This window comes from Rhinopithecus bieti, unplaced genomic scaffold, assembly GCF_001698545.2.
Source record: "Rhinopithecus bieti isolate Rb0 unplaced genomic scaffold, ASM169854v2 scaffold_1558, whole genome shotgun sequence".
NCBI classification, from domain to species: Eukaryota; Metazoa; Chordata; class Mammalia; order Primates; family Cercopithecidae; genus Rhinopithecus; species Rhinopithecus bieti.
The window spans coordinates 1,527,154-1,549,226 of record NW_016803701.1 but is presented as its reverse complement, the minus strand read 5'-3'; the positions used below and the strand labels follow the sequence as shown (position 1 = coordinate 1,549,226).

General features: G+C 35.4%; 1 protein-coding gene across 17 annotated transcripts in view; it reads left to right on the top strand.

The window, feature by feature from the left end:
- ADAM22 (ADAM metallopeptidase domain 22) overlaps window positions 1-22,073 on the top strand; it is a 267,397-nt gene that overhangs the window by 208,439 nt on the left and 36,885 nt on the right. For all 17 annotated transcript variants that reach the window (XM_017851598.1, XM_017851584.1, XM_017851576.1 and 14 more), the window contains 9 exons: window positions 1,200-1,271; window positions 1,491-1,583; window positions 5,235-5,315; window positions 7,248-7,298; window positions 7,524-7,587; window positions 9,475-9,580; window positions 12,126-12,245; window positions 18,614-18,782; window positions 21,702-21,816. In XM_017851598.1, coding sequence (XP_017707087.1) covers window positions 1,200-1,271; window positions 1,491-1,583; window positions 5,235-5,315; window positions 7,248-7,298; window positions 7,524-7,587; window positions 9,475-9,580; window positions 12,126-12,245; window positions 18,614-18,782; window positions 21,702-21,816 — 871 coding nt within the window. The remainder of the gene's footprint in view (window positions 1-1,199; window positions 1,272-1,490; window positions 1,584-5,234; window positions 5,316-7,247; window positions 7,299-7,523; window positions 7,588-9,474; window positions 9,581-12,125; window positions 12,246-18,613; window positions 18,783-21,701; window positions 21,817-22,073) is intronic.

Below are 22,073 nucleotides of genomic sequence, written 5' to 3'. Positions count from 1 at the left end.
GTCACTGCTGCCGTAAATGCTAAACAGTTCAAGTCTTTTTACCAAAATAATTGATTATTGTAAACCCAGAGTAAGAGAATAAGTGTGGTTTTCATTTGGATAAGTTTCCATTTTGACTGTTTTTTATTTGTTATGATCTGTTTTAACCAAAAATGAAATATGGACAAAAGTTGACTCATTTGTAGAAGAGAGAATATTTAAAATCAAGTGGGTTTTGTTGTTGCTGTATATATTCTTTATTTTGTTTTTTTTTTCCTCTAGTTAGTTATGAAAGTATATGTGTGCATGTGTATGTCCATCTGTTTACTGGTGTGTGTACATTTTCATTTTATGATATGTAGACTTTGATTAGCTTTTGAATTAATATTATGTATCTGGCATATAACGGTTATTTACTAATTTTACCTATCACCATAGGATACATTATATTCAAAAGAGAACAAAATTGATGAAGAGCTAAACAATAAAACAGACCTAAAACATACACTTGGACAGGTCAAAATTTGCTTCAATCTCTGGGGAAAATTTAATTTTAGTTTGCTGCAAAACTATCTTAATAGGAGGAAGTGTATTTTATATTAAGTAGATCAATGGATATACTAATTTTTTGATGCTTTTCTCATTGTCTATGAAATAGTTTCCTGTATCAGAAGGAGATATAGTAATAAAGCATTTTTCACAGATGGCTAAACTTTATCCTCAAAAATTTTCTGATGTAAATGGACAACTATTATTATTATTATTATTCCTGTTCTAGATATTAAGGTCTCTGAGATGTTAAGTAATTTACCCAAGATAAGTACTTGAGCCAAGATTTTCATCTAGACATCTGACTCCAAATCCCCTGCTTCTGGTTTCAAATGAATTTTCAGGAGAGAGTCTAGCTTGATTTTAGTGAATGGTTAGATCATCTTTAATTTTGATGACATTTACCAGAACCTATGTGATATGTATGTTATATATATAAATATATAGGTAAACTATATACTATGTATATTGAATATGAAAAGGAAACAGAAGTAGACACTTGTGTTCTAAAGTTCCAAGTTCTGAGTTCATGCTTTCTAGTTTAGGAAAATAAAACTATATTTTAGAATGACTGGCAGGGCAGGTGTGTTTGGGTATGGCACTTATGGTCTCTCAAAGTCTTTGATGTTGATTTTTCTATATTTTAGTTCACTTTTTGGTTTTCCTTACAGCTTCTTGATCCTCCTGAGTGTGGCAATGGCTTCATTGAAACTGGAGAGGAGTGTGACTGTGGAACCCCGGCCGTAAGTCTCTGGTCGTTTTGGTGATATTTTCAAGGTAATTGAGGGTCATTCCAGGTCCACACACTGAGACGTATGGAGCAAGTGTCATGCCTGGAAATTTTATAGGATTTGTGGAAGAAAAATTATTGTGAGTTTGTACATTTATTTTAGAAAAAATCCTGTTACTTTCAGGAAAGTGACACCATTTTCTGATGTTTTGAAAATGTTTATATTCCTTAGGAATGTTCCCTTGAAGGAGCAGAGTGTTGTAAGAAATGCACCTTGACTCAAGACGCTCAATGCAGTGACGGTCTTTGCTGTAAAAAGTGCAAGGTAAATAAATGTTAATGATCATTTGACAGAAAAAAAAGAACATACTTGATTAAATCGTTAAGGCTGGGTACATATAATCTAATAACAAAAATAGTATCTAATACATATTAAATGACTAAGCGCCAGGTGCTTTACAGGATCCTCACAAAGTCTTGTGTGGTGTAGTTGCTTGTTATTATTCCCATCTAACAGATGAGAATACTAAGGCTTGTAGTGGTTAAGTAGTTTGCCCAAGGTCTTACACCAAGTAAGTTGGGGAACTAGGGCCTGAGCCCTGTTAATCTTCAGAGGCTGTCCTTTCCATACTTCCTGTGGAGCATGCACATTAAATGAAACCAGGTGTTACTAATGTTTAAATGATGTTTGCCTTTTTTGGTAAAGCCAAGGAGACTTTCAGTAGATCTTTTCTTGTTGCTCAGCTTGGTGTATCTCTTACATTAGCTGCTGAGGAAGCAAGGGAGTACTTTGAGACATGATTATACCATGCATATATTATTGGTCCTGAAAGTTTAGAATGCATTTTCACACACTTTATGTTTTCATCCTCCCAGCAGCATCCTCATACCTATCTCCAAATATTTAAGCCTTTACATCAAGACTAACAATTGAGGCTTACTTCTGAAGAAATCTAATTCTTGTTTTCTCATATAAAATCTGGTATAATAGTCTACATTATTTCTATCTGTCTCTCACTTTCCTCTGTACATTTCATGGAGCAGAGCCGGGCACTTAGACAGTAATTGGTATACATTCTCGGTAAATATTTGTTGAGTGAGTGAATAACTATGCACAGGACTCTCTTAGTGATAATTTACTGATTAACTTTAATGAGTTAAAGGAGGATGGGATATGAAACTATATAGTGAGTATCTACTGTGTGCCAGAGATTATGCTAAGGACTTCAGTTATCGTCTTATATCTGAATTTCTCAACTCTGGCACTGTTGATATTTTTGGCTGGATAATCTTTTGTTGTAAGGGTATGTCTTATGCATTGTAGAATATTTAGCAGTATCTCTGTATTCCACCCATTAGGTGCCAGCAGCACCCCTCCTAGGTGGGACAGCCAAAAATGTCTCCAGACACTGCCAAATGTTCCCTTGCGGGTAAAATCACCCCTGGTTGAGACCACTCTCTGAGATAATGCTCACAAGCACACTTTTGGGATAGGCATTATTGTCTTGAATTTTATAATTAAACAATCTCAGTCTCAAGGAAGTTAAATAACCTCTACACAGGCTCACTCAGCCAGTAAGGAATAAATGTACAGTTAAACCCCAGATCTGCTCTTAGCAGTTTGTTGTTTCCACTCTACCACTGTGTCTCCTGGCAGCTTTTTAAGAGGAGCAGGCACTGGCAGAGATCTCTGAAAGCACTCTGTAAAAAAGAAGATTAAACCAAATGTGAAAGACATTCTTTGATTTTGGCTACCACCCCTGTTTATTCTGTCAACTTTTTCCACTGCCGTAACAAGAGATCCTGAATCATTTATCTTAATCCTCAGTGTTTTAAGTCGCCCCATCTATAAAATGTGTTTAATTACACTGTTTCCCTTTGATTTATACAACTAGGCTCCCTGTGATATAATTATTTCAAGGAACAAGTAGAAAAATAATACAATTAAAATACATAAAATAAAATGACATGATTGCTCTCCCTCAAAGTAAGTTATAGCTGTATCAGTCAAGAGTCAAGTGAGATCTTCTTTGCCACTTTCTTTACCATCCTCCCCAACTCTCACCTGACACTCTGGACTCCTAGGGCAGCCAGAGGCAGGACAGTGAATGGAGGAGGGAGAATAGAAGAAAAAGACGTGTATCTCTATTTTTTTCTACAGGTATTTACAATAGTGTATCTATAAGCCAGCATTGGCATAGTTTTTCTATAAAGAGCCAGATAGTAAGTAGTTTAGGCTTTGTGGTCATAAAGTTTCTGTTGCAGCTCAGCTTTGCCTTTGAAAGCAGCCGCTGAAGATACAGAAACAAATGGGCATAACTGTGTTCCAATAAAATTTTATTTATAAAGATAGGCAGTCAGTGAAGTTTGACCCATGGCCCACAGTTTGCAGAGCACTGCTGTTAAAGAGTGCTTGTTTACTTGTTTATTACTTTTCTTCTCCCATTATAATACAAGTTCCAGTAGGGCAAGGATTTTGGTTGATTTATATACCGTTGTATCCTAGCACTTAGTTCAAATCCTGCCTCACTATTCTTTCTTTTAGAAGTTTCTTGGAACTTCTTGAACATTAATGCACTCCTCTAAACTACCCCAAATTTGCTCATATTTCTACCCTAGATATTCTAAAATCGTCACTTGCCTCAGTCCCAAGGAAGAAGAGAAACATGTGAAATTAAATTTTCGTATTTCTTCATTTTTAACCCACATTAAGATGCAAGTTCTTTATGAGCAGGGTTCTTGTATTTTGTTCTCCATTGAGTTCCCAGTAGTTAGAACAGTGCTTGGCATGTTATTAAATATTTGATGAATGGATGAGTGAATACATATTTTGTTTGGATCTAAAAAAAGTACTTGTTGAAATCCAGATCGGAGTTTATAGTGGGCAGTGCATGTTCTAGGAACAGCAGGAGACTCAAATGCCTGCAGGGTTCTGAGCAGCTAGAGAAGATAAAGCTTATCTAGAAAGTGGAGAAAGCAGAATAACATGTGCCTTTGGGTGAGCAGAGACAAAGCATGTAAGGATCCAGCCCTGAATGCTAACATTTTGAGAGGTAAAAGAGAAGGATTGAGAAGGGAAGGGGAAGTACTTTAACTATATATCTCAGGTCTGTTTCGTTTTAATGAGTACTCCTGCAATTCACATTTTTAATCTAATGAAGTTAAACATTTGTGTAATTCTCACACTTGCAAGAAGTATTTGAGATGATGGAAAACAGAAAAACAAAAATGCTTATACAAAGACATAAATAATAGAAACACTAGAAAATAATAAAAGACCAAGATCTAAATCCATGTAAAAATGAGGCAGGTGAGAAGAAGGGTAGAAGAAACATGGGAGGAAATAGCTTTGTCAGAAAATCTAAGTTTTGTGGTTCAACCCAAAATGTGATTTTTAAATTCTTGGTAGATAAGGCAAAAAAGGATAATGTGATTAAAGTGTCAGTGAGAATGAAGAGTAAAGAGTAAATTCAAAAGCTATTTGTACAGAAAAATTACTAGAACCTGGACTAACTGGTCTGTCTTGTGGAATTTAGATAAAGCTTATGTATAATGACCATGGAAATTACATCATACACAATAAACTGTTTCTTAAAACTATTAAAATTTTTTCAGTTACCGTGGTTTTGACAGATTACCATCTTGCAGTAGTTTAAGGTATTTCTAGCCAAACAATTTTCACTTTGTTTTTTTCAGATGATATNAAAATTACTAGAACCTGGACTAACTGGTCTGTCTTGTGGAATTTAGATAAAGCTTATGTATAATGACCATGGAAATTACATCATACACAATAAACTGTTTCTTAAAACTATTAAAAATTTTTTCAGTTACCGTGGTTTTGACAGATTACCATCTTGCAGTAGTTTAAGGTATTTCTAGCCAAACAATTTTCACTTTGTTTTTTTCAGATGATATTGTAAGATTTTTTTTTTTCCTCCCTACAGTTTCACACATTGATTTTTGTTCATTTTAGTTTCAGCCTATGGGCACTGTGTGCCGGGAAGCAGTAAATGATTGTGATATTCGTGAAACATGCTCAGGAAATTCAAGCCAGGTAATTTACAAAATAACTGCTCTAAACCTTATGGGAAAAAGTGGGGGTATCTTTAGTACACTGACCCTCAAAGAGAAGTGTAAATGAACAAGTTGCTCGTGTCTCTTTCACATCATTTCTCTATTTTTTTTTTTAGGAATTTAAGTTTCAGTGATTGAAGCTTGAGCAGATGTTGAACATAATTTTGTCTTAATGTTGAACTAACCTCAGACTGCCTGCATGCCTTAACTATTTTGTTTTTGTACTAAGTAGGCAGTACAAGGCATTTTCTTTTTGTCTACTTAGTAAAGGAAGAAACAAAAAAACTCTTTCTCTTCAGCTGATTGAACAAGAAGTCAGTGGAGGCAGGGACTCACAAACACACTGGATTCTTAGAGAGGACTCTTTTCTTTCTCTTGACTCTTACCTACTACAGCTTGTATCGCCTCAGCCATTAATAGCTGCTCTTGAGTTTTATAGCACTCAGTTATAGACAGACAAGCTAGAGAAATTAAATAAACTTTGGTGGGGGTTCACAGATTTCAAAATGGTCAGTGTACATACAGACTGTCCTCACTTTGAAGGGTAGTGCCAAACCGTAAAAATGACCATGCAAGCTGAGACCATGCAAAGTCATTTTAATAATCAAAGGAAAATGTTTCAGTTGTTTTACAGCCTTCAAAAAATGCTGTCAGATTATTAAAAACTCTCTTACTGCTGGTTTTAAATGGATAGGAAGGGGAAATAATAATATTTATTTAGCATCTGTACATTAAAAGAGAAACATTGAGAATTAAAGGATTTTATTTCTTTGTAAAAACCTTAGGAGTAGTTTGAATAGAGCTTGCCTTCTTATAAGCTTTATGATATAGAGTGAGCATATTTTCTATGCCTTGTTGAACTGTCACACTCTTTTCTAAGTTTGAATCAGCTTTCAACATTTTATTCTTTGTGCTTTCAAAGTCATGAGATATCCCTGAGAGATGTGAAGATGTGAATGTGAAGTTTCTTGCTGGCATTACGCCCTCTGGGACATCATCACCTATATGTCATAATCACCTTATTCACCAATGTCATTAAGTCCTCCTTCAGCAAGTTCCTCTGGTTGCATGTCTAGAGGCTCTTGGACAGCAGTATTGACATTCCCACAGTCAGCAATTTTTTTCTATAACTCCATTTAAAAGTTCAATTTGCATTTTACTTCTGGTGTCATCACTTTTCTTTGCCGCACTTCCATCTCTGTTGGCCAGTTTCCTCTCTTGATATTCTGTTTTTGCAAAATGGCACATGATATCACCAGAAGACAAAGAGGCAACATAATTGCACACTTTGCTCTCTGTTTATACTCATTCAATAATGCCTTATAATTTTTCATAATTGCTGCAAGGAAAAAAGTAGGATTATAAAGTATGTCCTTTTCTGACATTCTTAAAGTGGACTTCAGCTTGAAAGTCATTATTTTCAGTATAAGCACTATGTTTCTTCTCATGGCAAAAGAAAGGAAACTGTAGTTATTGCTCCATCTATGCAGACTTACTCCTTATGTTTGTTTTGTTCCTTTAGCTTTCTTGCTCTGAAAAATAGTATATCTGTATGAATCAAGATGCTTTTAAATGTATCATCAATTGAGTCTATTGTAGTCAGTTCTTTTTATTTGCTGCTATGTAATTAACTGTTTTTGCCTCTGGTAGATTCATATTTTCAGGGTCAAGTGTAGCCATTGTTTTTCCTCTTACTTTCTCTTTAATTTTTTAAATTTATTTTTTACCAAATACTCAGACTTCAAGGACATCCACTTGCTTTCTCTTGACCTCCTTTACATTTTGTTTTATAGATGGTATAAGGGACTAGCCATATTAATAAATATGTTTTTAAAAATGAAAACATTAAAGGGTTTAGCTCAGCCTTATATTTTGCACTGCATTTCGTTCATAGTTGTTCTGTTTTTCCTAGTGTGCCCCTAATATTCATAAAATGGATGGATATTCATGTGATGGTGTTCAGGTAGGTCACTTCATTGTTACCCATATTTTTCACATGTACCAGCGTAGAAGGAATACTGAAATCTTATCAAAATAGGAAGATCAATTTAAATGTTTATAATCAGTTCTGAAGCTAAAAGGCCTTTCTACTATTCATCTATTATTTTTCCCAATCATAGTTTCTTTTTCAGTTATCTGACATAAGCAGATATTGCATCGCTAATGGGTATTCGCTTTTCTGTTTTAGGGAACTTGCTTTGGAGGAAGATGCAAAACCAGGGATAGACAATGCAAATACATCTGGGGGCAAAGTAAGTAAATAGTGTGGCTGGATCATTGTTAAAGCATGATATCAGGCAGACTTCTCAAGGACATGTGTGCTGGAAGTAAATTTTTGACCACTTTATGACTGGGGGATTCTCAAAGCTACCACAGGTCTTAGCAGAGGCATGTTTCTGGAAATGAGAGTAAGGCACCCCTTTGAGAAGACAGCCCCACACATCTTGCTAGTTGGCAGTGCCTGTGGACGAGACAGAAAGTGCCTTTGCTGCCAGGCAGATGAAGCCCATGCCAGGGTGCACAGCTTAGAGATTAGAGCAAACCTGGATTTCAGCTCCATGTATACTCTTTTCAGCTGAGTGCCCTGAAGCTAACTAAAGCTTACACAACCATGTGGGATGGACATGGACCCTGGACAGGACGTCCTTAACTTAGAACAGCAGCATTTTATCTAGAGTCATTTTTTTCCTCCTTGGATGTTTTTCTTAAACTCCAGTTGGCTTTCCTACTTAGAGATGAACTTCTGCTGAAGTGGCTTTGCTGTATCAGAAAGAAATGTTAATGTTTTAGCCTTTAAAGTCTGTCAGATTTTCAAAGGAAAATATGTAACATTTAGATTTATACTCTATTTAAATGTTTATTTAAATGTTGAGTAATGTATTGTTTTCTAGAAGTCCTACTAGCCCAAACTTTTGGAAGCAGTTTTGGTTTTAAACTGTTTCAGGAGACAATTTGTAGTAGAAAAAAGGCTATAAAATGATGATACTTTTAATTGTTATAAGTAAGTGCCACAATCCTTTTAGGAGGGGAAGTGTATGCTCTCTTTAAGCAATTGGAAACATTGGGATGGGAAACCATTTGGTCAGGCAGGTTTGTACTCTGAAAAAAGATATGATTTTTGTTTTATCCACTTGAGCAAAAATAGTAGCTGACAACAAGAAGTAGGAAAAGAAACTACCAACATAACTAGTTGTTTTTTTAAAAAAAATACCAACAGTTATCCTTTGATTAGTTTGCATTTCGTCCTAATTCTTAGATAATTCTATCAACCATCACTGGTTTTAGAAAAGATAAAAGCCTGAAAAAGATACTGATGTACCTCAAAATGTTATTTGACTTCCATAGATTTAACATGAATTCAAGCTTGTCTTAAAGTGAAGTAAAATTGCTTTTGATAGCTGCTAAGAAGTAGTGAGCAAGGTAGAAATTGTACCACTGTTTCTTGAATCTAATTATAGGATATAACTATTTTAATAAACTTGTCTTTATGATTAATAAAATATGCTGAATGAGAAATTCATGTATTATATTTAGCACTGAGATTAAAGAATGGAGTATATATTCAAGGAACTATTTGTTATTGCCTTCCCTAATTATTGGCCAAATTCTTTTTTTGTTGTTGTTTGAGATGGAGTCTTGCTCTGTTCCCAGGCTGGAGTGCAGTGGCGTGATCTCAGCTCTCTGCACCCTCTGCCTCCTGGGTTCAAGCTATTTCCCTGCCTCAGCCTCCCAAGTAGCTGGGACTACAGGCGCATGCCACCACACCCGGCTAATTATTTTGTATTTTAGTAGAGACAGAGTTTCACTATGTTGGCCAGGATGGTCTCGATCTCCCCACCTCATGATCTGCCGGAATTATTAGCCAAATTCTAAGGAGTGTTGATTTTTGTAGCCTACAGCCTGAGTCCCAACAGAGATCTAAATATATTTGCTTTCTAAATTTCAAATGAGCTTTAATGAAAACCTGAGTCATGGATATATATGATCCATGGTAAAATTGTGAACCATTGGTAACATTTTTGGAATTGATAACACTGTAGTCATGAAAAGTCCTTATATTACAGTTTTTCTTTTCTGCAAAGATTTTGAGCAGCCAAATGTTACTTCCATCACTGATAGAAAATTTTTTTCTGCCTTAGAGGTGACAGCATCAGACAAATATTGCTATGAGAAACTGAATATCGAAGGGACGGAGAAGGGTAACTGTGGGAAAGACAAAGATACATGGATACAGTGCAACAAACGGTGAGGTGGAGAAGTCAGCCCAGAATTCATCCCCTGGTCAATTACAAGTGTACTTTTTTGAGTGAATGGGAAATTTCTGTTTTCTGCATCACACAAAGTGTGCTCTTGCCTCCTTAATTTAACCTCATCTCTTCCCAGTGTTCCAGCATCACCTATGCAGAGGGCTTCCAAATCTTGACATGTGTTCTCACCTCTTTCCTAAGGCTAGGTCATACTTGCAGCCACCTCAGGATTTTCTTACCTAGAAGACACCGTTTAGCATCTCAAAAGCAACAGAACTTAAAGCCACAAGAATATGCACTGAGTGCTATTGAATTGAAATAACTGGCTCTAACTTTCCCAAACCACCCCCTTTTTGCCAAAGGTCTCAATATTTCACTGTCCTTCTGTCTAGAAGGCTTAAAGTGATCCTTTCTTCTACACATTGTCCAAATGCCAAATTACATTCAATCTTCCCTTTGCTTTGCCACCATTTGTCTTTAATTCATGTATTCACTTACATTCCTATTGCCATTACCTGAACTAAGACCTATATTAATCCTTCAACTATTACAAAATTCTTTTAACAGTTTTCTGTGCCAGCATTCCCTAGTGTACTATTATCAGAATAATCTTTTGGATCTTTTTTACTGTCAATTATTTGTTGAAAGTTCACTGGTTCCACATGACTAATTAATAGTGAGAACAGTACCCAGCACTGATTGAGTGAACACTGTGTGTTAAGCACTGTATCACACTTTGCATAAGCTATGCCATTTAATCTTTATGGCAGTCCTACCATTTTATGGAGGAGGAAACTGAGACACAGTTAATTTGCCCAAAGGCATGTATATGGGATGTAATAATAAGCAGAATTAGAATTTGGAGAATATGATTTCAGAACTCTCTCTTCACCGCTTTGCTGAATGTCATAGTCTTGTTAACAAATTAAATGGAACCTTAGCTTGGCACTGTACCTATTCCACAATTGTCCCCAACTGACACTTTTTGTCATTTCATTTATATTCTTCCAAATCTAGCAAACCTTACCATTCCTAATATGTCCCTACCTCCATGCCTATATTTATCCTCTATAATCCTCCAGAAGCACCCTTTAACTCATACCATCATCAGCCAAAAATATATCTATTCTTCAAAGCCCAGCTTGCAAAACACTTTCTATATATAAATTTCTTTCTGATTTACTCTAGAAATAAATAATCTCTCTCTTCTTTGAACTCCCACAGCCCTTTGTACTTATTTGTTCCTGATTTTGTTTTATAAGATGTTTGTGTGTGATTTATCTTCTCATCTAGAGTATAATTTTCTTGTGAATGAAGATTATATCTAATTTTCTTTGTATATTCTACATTACATAGGTTCGTATACATAAATGATATTCAAAAAAGTTTTGAATATTTCTTCTCTGTTGAGAAAGCATTTTATTTATGATAGATACAGTAAAATGATGACATAATTTTAAAAGCATTTGTAAACAATGATAGTACGTTCTTTTCTATGTTGGTGAAAATATAGGTTCTAATTTTCTTTTTTCTCCATCTGGTAAAGTCTGATATTTTTGTATATAATCTTGCTGACTTACTAATTACTCTTCACAAGATATTTTAAAAATATGTTTATTGTTATCTCTACTAATAATTAAAATGTGTTGGATATAAATAATACGTAAGATAATATTAACAACAGTAAAGATATTTTATAAGTTAAATTAGAATCATATGTAGTAGTTGGGGAAGTAGTGAACTATATTGAAGAAAGGATAATGAACCTTTGTAGTTGGCATCTATAAACTAAATGGAGTCTATAATTTATTCTTTAATTCTAGGACAACAGGTTGAAAAAACATCTGTATTCCAGAAGAATGCTCATCCAAATATTCAGTTACCAAGTTTTAAAAAAGATTGGCTGGGCACAGCGTCTCATGCTTATAATCCCAGTGCTTTGGGAGGGTGAGGAGGGAGGTTGCTTGGGGTCAGGAATTCAAGGCCAGCCTGAGCAACATAGTGTGAGACCCTGTCTCTGTGAAAAATTTAAAAGTTACTTGGGTCTGGTAGCATACACCTGTAGTCCCAGCTACCTGGGAGGCTGAGGCAGGAGTGTCACTTGAATCAGGAATTTGAGGCTGCAGTGAGCCATGATCACACCACTACACTCCAACTTGGACAACAGAGTAAGACCCTGACTCTATGGAAAAGAAAAAGAAGAAGAAGAAGAAATAGATTAGTATATCCAGTATTGTGTTATGGGAAAAGAGATTTCAATATAAAATAAGCCAATTTGATGGATTCTTTAAATACTTGAACTAATAGACAGTAAAGAAAAAGCTAGAAAACAATTGAGATTTTGGTACATTAATAAGAGTTTCAGAGAAGACACTTTTTAGAGCAGGTGGCACACTAATTTGGACTTATTTTATTTTGCTTAGCATATGCGTAGATAATATACTTGATGAAAACCAAATGCTAAAATGAGAGGAGATTATTCTAACTATACATGGTTTGCTATATCTTTGGGAAAAGAAGTAATTGGTAATCTTTTGATACAGGGATGTGCTTTGTGGTTACCTTTTGTGTACCAATATTGGCAATATCCCAAGGCTTGGAGAACTCGATGGTGAAATCACATCTACTTTAGTTGTGCAGCAAGGAAGAACATTAAACTGCAGGTAATTATCTAACCATTCTGTAAGAACCTGAGTCATCTTACTTCTCAGGAATGCAGTTTAGGATTCCTTCCATTTTCAATTAACGTACATGTTAGTAAGTAGAAATATAATCTAGTCTATAGAGGCGATTGAGTAAATTCTAACAGAGAAGAGATAAAAAGAAGACAAAAAGTAGTTGAATGAAGAATATTATGTGATTACTAGAGTTTAGATTGGTCAGTAAAGTCTTACAGAGTTTGGAAAATGAATGAGGACTTCTTGGTAAATCAGTGTATTAAATATATGCATCTACTTTTGCTCCCTTATGAAATCCCACTAAAAAGATAACAAATGGATCTTTTTTTAGAGTTCTTATATCCACAGGGAGGCATAGAAAGAGAGAAGAGACAATCGCAACAATATTTTGTTATGTATAAAGCAAATGGATGTGTGGCACATGACTTATCAAAGCTGAGAAAGCTGAATTCCTAAGTCAGTAATGAGGAAAACTGAGAATCAATCCAAGATATACTCTTATTTCCCCACAGGCTCAGAAATTGGCAGCATCATCTACTTTAGGAAGAGGGAGGGAAGGAGTGGAGAGAAGGGGCTGAAATACAGAAAATAGATGAAAGGCTGTTTAAAAAGCAGTTAGATACTCAGATTACTTCCCCAACTCAGCTAAACTGGGGATTTCCCACCCTCCCATGGAAGATTGGAGCTTGATACTCTATAGAGAATAACAGAGGAGGTTTCTAAGCTGGAGGACAGCAAACGATATTTATATAAGGGTTGTATGGAAGTAGTCCAACCTCAGTAGTACAAATTTCCAATCATCTGTTAGGTCTCCTGACTCAAATATGAGCAGGTTATCAGAGATGTGAAAAAAAGTCTGTAACATGAAAAAAAAAAAAAAAGACAAAAACAATGAGACAATGAAGGGGAAGAACACAAAACCACTTATCAGTATTTATGAGAGATAAGAGATTTCTATCATGAAACAAGAAAATAGGGTGCTGTTTTTTTAAACCAGGAACATTCAGAAAGAAAAAATTTAGTAGTTGAAATTATCTTCCAGAAAGTAAAGTAAAAAGGCAAAGAAATGGACCATAGAGAAAATCTTACGCATTAGAATAGCAGTAATAACAGAGGAAACAGCAGGGAGGAAATTTCAATGAATAAGTCAAGAGAATTGTCTAGAAATAAAGGACTTGAGTTTCCATATTAACAGGCTCACCAAGTGCTGAATACAATGAGTGAAATTAGAGGTACATCTAAACATATCATTGTGAAATTTTAGAACCTTAGGACAAAGTAAAGAATTCTGGAAGTTTCCAGAGAGGAGAAAAAAATCAAAGACTTAAGAATTAAAATGTTTAGGTTTTAGCAACAGGAGCCCTGGGAGTCAGAAGGCAATAGAGAAAATTATTTCCAAAATAGAATTTTGTACTCTGGCAAAATATCAAACAAGTGTGAGGATAGATAATAAAGACATGTTTAGTTATGCTACAAATTTCTCAGGAAAGTACTAGAAATTGCACTCCACCAAAACAAAGTAAACCAAGAAAGAGAAAGATAGAGAATACAGGAAACAAGTTTCCACAAACAGAGACCGGGCAATCCCCAAGTTGATAGTGAGGTGAAAGTCAAGATTTACAGTGCTATGAAACTGACACATGTGGACAATCAGCACAGACAAGAGCAGGCCAGAAACTCCCGGAGACTTTCATAAATAACAAAAGAATGAATTAAGAGTAGAAGATGGTTTTCTCCTAGGAGGAGTATCTGGGAGAATGTCTAGAGAGGCAGAGAACTGCTTTATTGCGTTTAAAAACAATTTATCTGTTGATTCTTTAAACTATGTGCATATGTAATTTAGATAAAAATAAATGAAGTGAATGGGTATTGAATGTAAATGGGCTAAATACCCCATTTAAAAGGTACCAGAGTGACAAGCTGGAGAAAAATAAGACCCCATGGTATGCTGTCTTCAAGAGAGCCATCTCGTATGCAGTGACACCTATAGACTCAAAATGAAAGGATGGGGGAAAATCTACCAAGCAAATGGAAATCAGAAAAAAAAGCAGGCTTGCAATGCTAATTTCAGACAAAACAGACTTTAAGCCAACAAAAATACAGAAAGACAAAGAAGACCATTAGGTAATGGTAGAAGGTTCAATTCAACAAGAAGAGCTAACTATTATAAATATATATGCACCCAACACAGGGGCACCCAGCTTCATCAAGCAAGTTCTTAGAGACCTACAAAGAGACTTAAACTCCCACACAATAACAGCAGGAGACCTCAACACTTCACTGATAGTATTAGATAGATCATCAAGGCAGAAAATTAACAAAGATATTCAAGACCTGAAGTCAGTGTTAGACCAAATGGATCTGATAGACCTCTACAGAACTCTCCACCTAAAAACAACACAGTCTGTATTCTTCTAATCGTCACATGGCCCATACTCTAAAATTGACCACACAATTGGACATAAAACAATCCTCAGCAAATGCTAGCTAGAGAACTGAAATCATACCAAACCCACTCTTGGACCACAGCACAATACAAATAGAAATCAAGACTTAAAAATGTTTTCAAAACCATGCAATTATGTGGAAATTAAGCAACCTGGTCCTGAAATGACTTTTAGGTAAATAATGAAATTAAGGCAGAAATCAAGAAGTTCTTTGAAACTAATGAGAAAAAAGATACAAAATACCAGAATCTCTGTGTCACAGCTAAGGCAGTGTTAAGAGGGCAATTTATAGCCCTAAATGCCCTCATCAAAAAGAAAGTTCTCAAATACACAACCTAACATTACAACTATAAAAGAACTAGAAAAGCAAGAACAAACGAACCCCAAAGCTAGCAGAAGACAAGAAGTAACCAAAATCAGAGCTGACCTGAAAGAGACTGAGACATGAAAATCCAGGTAAAATATCAACAAATCTAGGAGTTTATTTTTTGAAAAAAATTAATAAGATAGGTTACTAGATAGACTAATAAAGAAGAAAAGAGAGAAGATCCAAATAAATACATCAGAAATGACAAAGGGGATGTTACGAATGACCCCACAGAAATACAAACAATAATCAGAGACTACTATAAACACCTCTGGCACACAAACTAGAAAATCTAGAAGAGATTGATAAATGCCTGGACACATGCACATATTACCAAGACTGAACCAGGAAGAAACTGATTTCCTGAACAGACCAATAACAAGCTCCAAAATTGAACCAGTAATAAATAGCCTACCAACCAAAAAAAAGAAAAAAAAAAAAAGAAAAAAAAGACACGACCAGACAGATTCACAGCCAAATTCTACCAGATGTATGAAGAAGAGCTAGCACCATTCCTACTGAAACTATTCAAAAAATTTGAGGAGGAATGACTCCTCCCTATTTCATTCTCTGAGGCCAGTATCATCCTCATACGAAAACCTGGCAGAGACTCTTAAAAAAAAAGAAAATTTCAGCCCAGTATCCTTGATGAACATTGATTCAAAAATCCTCAACAAAATACTTGCAAACCAAATCACTTAGCACATCAAAAATCATATCCACCATAATCATGTAGGCTTTATTCCTGGGTTCCAAGTTTGGTTCAACATATGCAAATCAGTAAATGTGATTTATCACATAAACAGAACTAAAGACAAAAATCACATGATTATCTCAATAGATGCAAAAAAGGGTTTTGATAAAATCCAACATCCTTTCATGTTAAAAACTCTTAATAAACTAGGTATTAAAGGAACATACCTCAAAATAAGAGGCATCTGTGACAAACCCACAGCCAACATCATACTGAATAGGCAAAAGCTAGAAGCATTCTCCTTGAACACTTATACAGGACAAAGATGTCCTGTCTCACCACTCCTATTCAACATAGTATTGGAAGTCCTGGCCAGAGCAATTAGGCAAGAGCAAAAAATAAGGGACATCCAAATAGGAAGAGAGAAAGTCAAACTATTGCTCTTTGCTGATGACATGATCCTATATCTAGAAAACCCCATAGTCTCAACCTAAAAGCTCTTCCAGCTGATAAACAACCTCAGCAAAGTTTTAGGATACAAAATCAGCATACAAAAGTCACTAACATTCCCATGCACCAACAATAGCCAAGCTGAGGGTAAAATCAGGAATGCAATTCCATTCACAATTGCAATAAAAATAATAAACTACCCAGGAATACAGCTAGTCAGGGAGGTGAAAAATCTCTGCAATGGGAATTTAAAAACTCTGCTCAAAGAAATCGGAGATGCCACAAACAAATGGAACAATATTCCATGCTTGTGAATCAGAAGAATCAATATCATTCAAATGGCTATACTGCCAAAGCAATTTAGAGATTAAATGCTGTTGCTATCAAACTATCAATGACATTCTTCACAGAACTAGCAAAAACTTAAAATTCACAGGGAACTAAAAAGCTGGGGGCATCACGTTGCTTAACCTGAAACTATAGTACAGTGCTACAGTAACCAAAACAGCATGGTACTGGTACAAAAACAGATACATAGACCAATGGAACAGAATAGAGACCCCGGAAATAAAGTCGCACACCTGCAACCATCTGATCTTCGATGAAGCTGACAAAAACAAGTAATGGGGAAAGGACCCCCTATTCAGTAAATGGTGCTGGGATAACTGGCTAGCCATATGCAGAGGATTGAAACTGGATCCCTTTCTTACACCATATACAAAAACCAACTCAAGATAGATTGAAGACTTAAATATAAAACTCAAAACTATAAAAACCCTGGAAGACAACCTAGGCAATACTATTTTGGACATGAGAATAGTCAAAGATTTCATTATGAAGACACCAGAGGCAATCATAACAAGCAAAAATTGACAAATGGAATCTAATTAAACTAAAGTGCTTCTGCACAGCAAAAGTAACTATCAACAGAGTAAACAGACAACCTACAGAATGGGAAAATTTTTTTGTAAACTATACATTTGATGAAGGTCTAATATCCAGCATCTATAAGGAAGTTAAATTTACAAGAAAAAACAACCCCATTAAAAAGTGGGCAAAGGACATGAACAGATCTTTTCACAAGAAGACATACATGTGCTCAAAGAGCATATGAAAAAAGATCGATATCACTGCTCGTTAGAGAAATTCAAATAAAAACTACCATAAGATACCATTTCACACCAGTCAGAATGGTTATTATTAAAACGTCAGAAAATAACGTGCTGGCGAGTTGCAGACAAAGGGGAACATTTACACACCTTTGGTGGGAGTGTAAACTAGTTTAATCATTGTGGAAAGCAGTGTGACAATTCTTCAAAGACCTAAAAACCAATACCATTCGACCCAGCAATCCTATTACTGGATATAAGCCCAAAGGAATATAAATCATTCTACCATAAAGACACAGGCATACGTATGTTCACTGCAGCACTGTTCACAATGTCAAAGACATGGAATCAGCCTAAATGCCCATCAGTGGCAGACTGGATAAAGAAAATGTGGAACATAAATATACACCATGGAATACCATGCAGCCATAAAAAAGAACAAGATCATGTCCTTCACAGGACATGGATGGAGCTGGAGGCCATCATCCTTAGTAAACTAACATAGGAACAGAAAACCAAATACCACATGTTCTCACTTATAAGTGGGAGCTAAATGATGAGAACACATGGAAACAAAGAGGGGAGCGACAGACACTGGTACCTATTTGTGAGGGATGTGATGAGGAGGAAGGAATGGATGAGAAAAAATAACTATTGAGTACTAGGCTTAGTAACTGGATGATGAAATATTCTGCACAACAAACCCTCATGACATGAGTTTACCTATATTACAATCCTGCACATGTACCCCTGAACATAAAATAAAAGTGACAAAAATGGGGGCTTTTATAGTAGCATTGACATGGCCCCATATGAATAAATTATGAATATACATTTTCAATTCTTACCGTGGTTTTAAGAAACATTTCTAAATTATATATGCAGGTTTGTTATGTTGAATAGTGATGCTACAACAGTTTAGTCATTCTCAAATGTAATTGGTCCATATGCAATCTTTTTGGGTCAACCAACTTATCAAATTACATGCTAGTAATAATGCCTTACTTACCTTTTGGTTGGTAGCCCAAGTGAAATGATAAACCTGTTTCAATTCAAGCCCCAGTTATAGTAATTATGTTTAAATCCTAAACTACATCAATTTCTCCAAAAGGAATTAGATCAAAAGATTCAATGGCTTTTTCTGAGATTGAACTGGCTTATGCTACTGGTCTTTAATGAGTAATAAATAGGATAGAGGAAGCAATATTACCCACTTTTAAGTTTTTGAGTGTGTTTTCAAAATTAATTTGAATTAATAGACATTTTTTGCTCTCAATTTGTTTTAGTGGTGGGCATGTTAAGCTTGAAGAAGATGTAGATCTTGGCTATGTGGAAGATGGGACACCTTGTGGTCCCCAAATGATGTGCTTAGAACACAGGTGTCTTCCTGTGGCTTCTTTCAACTTTAGTACTTGCTTGAGCAGTAAAGAAGGCACTATTTGCTCAGGAAATGGAGTAAGTATCCAGTACCTTGTCAGGATCTATTTATTTCTTTTATATCACAGAAATAGATAGGATGCTAAACTATTTTTCTTAATTATGGAAAACATGATTTTTCATATTTCTAGTTGTGTAAATACTAATTCAATTATAGCTATTTGAATATTTCTGTTGTATAATCTGAGAAAGCCTGGGAATAAGGAAAAGAATAATCTTTCTAACCAGATTCTTCCATCTTTCTTTTCTATGTTACTATGATCTCATATAATATAATGCCAACTTTTTACAAGTGAACTAGGAGATACATTTTAACAAACTATGATGGGATTTTAAGAAAGACAATAAAAATTGGATGTGATGGCCACAGTATTTAAAAACGATGTGGTCTGGGCACTGACAAATCTGAATAGACTATCAACTGCTGTAGCCACACCAGAGGGTACAAGCTGAGGATAAGTCCTGGAAATAAAAATAGATTAACTTAGAGAAATGTTTCTTATAGATGAATAGGAAAAAAATGGCATTTGAAAGACTTGTAATTCTGTTCTTTCAGTTATGTATCAGATAATGTATATCCTGTACAGGTAAGTTTACAGGTTAAATATTCATCCTCTACTAGGGATAAAGTTTTGTCAGTTTCAATTAGGAATTCCTATACTACCAAAAAAAAAGTTTGTTCTATTTCTTTCAGCATGTTCTGTAGCGTGCTTTTTATTTTTGTTCCAGATTTTTTGCTTGAACTGTTGTATTCAGTTAAGATAAAGGATCCCTGTTTTGGAACTGTAAGCCTTCAATCCTGGTCATTCCATACATATCCTCAGGGATATTCCAAGAATTTATTTAGGGAAGTAACTAATTGTTACTTCTTGCCAAAGCATAGGAATTCTCATGGCATATAAGAGTAGAGCAGACATGTACTAAGTAGCTCTCCTCCTATGAAGGAATCTTCCAAGTCTTATTTTCTTAATCTTTAAGAGGATGTTAGGGGATTAGAGGAAAAGAATAATGGAATTTTTCTTGATCATCCATGCTAATGAATAGCCATGTCTTATTCTTCTTAAGGTTCTGAAACAAAATACAAGAGACCAAACATAGTTGTGCTTAGTAAACATTTGTTTAATTAATTAGTAAAAGAATAATCAGTGCAAATAAATCAGATGGCAAATCAGCATCCAGATGATTTGCAACAATTATGCATAATATAATTATGTATTCACAATAATTGTGCATAATTATATTTGGCATAATTTTAACTTACAGCAACTCAACTCTGTATTTGTGACAAAAAATTAATATGAGAAAAATTAATACAAGTGAATATTCTTTTTTTTTTTTTTTTTTGAGACAGAGTCTCCCTCTGTTGCCCAGACTGGAGTGCAGTAGTGCGATCTCTGCTCACTGCAAGCTCCACCTCCCAGGTTCACGCCATTCTCCTGCCTCAGCCTCCTGAGTAGCTGGGACTACAGGCACCCACCACCACACCTGGCTAATTTTTTGTATTTTTAGTAGAGATGGGGTTTCACTGTGTTAGTCAGGATGGTCTCGATCTCCTGATGTCGTGATCCTCCCACCTCAACCTCCCAAAGTGCTGGGATTACAGGTGTGAGCCACCGTGCCTGGCCGTAAATATTCTTTTTGTACTATATATCATGTAGTTAAGAGCATGGGCTTGCAATCATACAGCCTGGGTTTGAATCCCAACTTTGCTTTTTACTAGCTGGGTAACATAGGGCAAATTTCTTAACCTTTATGACTCAATTTCTTCCTCTGTAAAATGGAGATAATAGTGCCCACTTTAAAGAATGGTGCAAAGAGTGAGTTAACTTGTAAAACACTTAAAACAAGACTGGGATGTGGGAAGTGTTCAATAAATGTAAGCTATGCCATTTATTATGATTACACTTGCATCATTGTCTGTTCTTGTCACTTTATCACTGATACCTGACATATGATATAGCAACTGATGCTTGAAGAAGCCAGGAGACTTGATTAAGGTCCCTTAGTAAGACAGGAGTGATATGGTGAATCAAATCTAGGCCTTTTAAGCCTAAACCTTTTTCTTTCTGCATATTTGTTAATGTGTAGCTCTTATTGAGGCTGTGTTATAGTTACATATAGATGTGGATGTATGTTGTGTTCCTGAAAATTAGATCAGACAAGACAGAAACCCCTGTAGTAAAAACCTGTCTCAGGGGGAACTTGGCTGACCTTCAACCTAACTTAACTCTCTCCTGCTTCTCTATTCAGAGTTGTTTTGAATTAGATTTAGGTGTATATTCTGCTTCCTGAGTGGACAAATGAAGAGAGATTATTTCCCTATAATATAAAAAATGGTATCAATTTTATGTGAATCTTTTTTATGTACTCTTTTCGTGGGAGTTCTTAGTTCCCCCGACCCTGACATAGCTGGTGGCTACAGCATGGGTTGAAGTGCCAACGTTATAGCCTTGTGGAGCTTTCTTCTCAGCCCACTGCAAAACATCAGGTCTCCTCTCTTCATCACACTTTTATTTCATTTTGCTTCCTAAGAAATGAAGATAACATTTTTGCATAAAGACCCTTACTAAGGAAGGAAGGAAACCTTTATATTAGATAATTGACAGATGATTGTATTTCTGCTTAGCTTTTTAAATCTTCCTCATAAAATTTAAGTTAATGAAAGTCAAAACAATAATTTCTTTGATTTTTTTTATAGATGTAGATGAATTTCTCTGTTAAAAGTCATCGTTCCCTTTGGGTCATTTGCTGGTCTCTAGGAAACATTTGCTTGAAGTACTGGAGGGAGAAATAATGTAATTAGTATTAGGAAGAATGTACTAATAATTTTTGGGAGTTACCAAATTCTAAGCATATAATGATAAGAAATTAGTGTTTATTTTTCATGCTTCTGTACAAGAGACTTGACATTTACTCTAACTTGATTGTGGATTTCAGGTTTGCAGTAATGAGCTGAAGTGTGTGTGTAACAGACACTGGATAGGTTCTGACTGCAGCACTTACTTCCCTCACAATGATGATGCAAAGACTGGTATCACTCTGTCTGGCAATGGTAAGTACTTAATTTGGTAACATTATGTACTCTTTATACACAAAGAGAAAACTGCTCTCTGAAAACTTTTATTTGAGTTATTTTTGTGATAATCAGAAATACATTCTCATAATAATGAGGTCCATTTCATGAAACTGATTATGTCCATTAAATTGTAATGATATGTAATATTGTGTATAACTTAGTCTATTTGATTTAGCTTTATCTTGTCCTGCTTCATTCTGAGATTTTCGAGTATTACACTTGTCTGAAGCTGT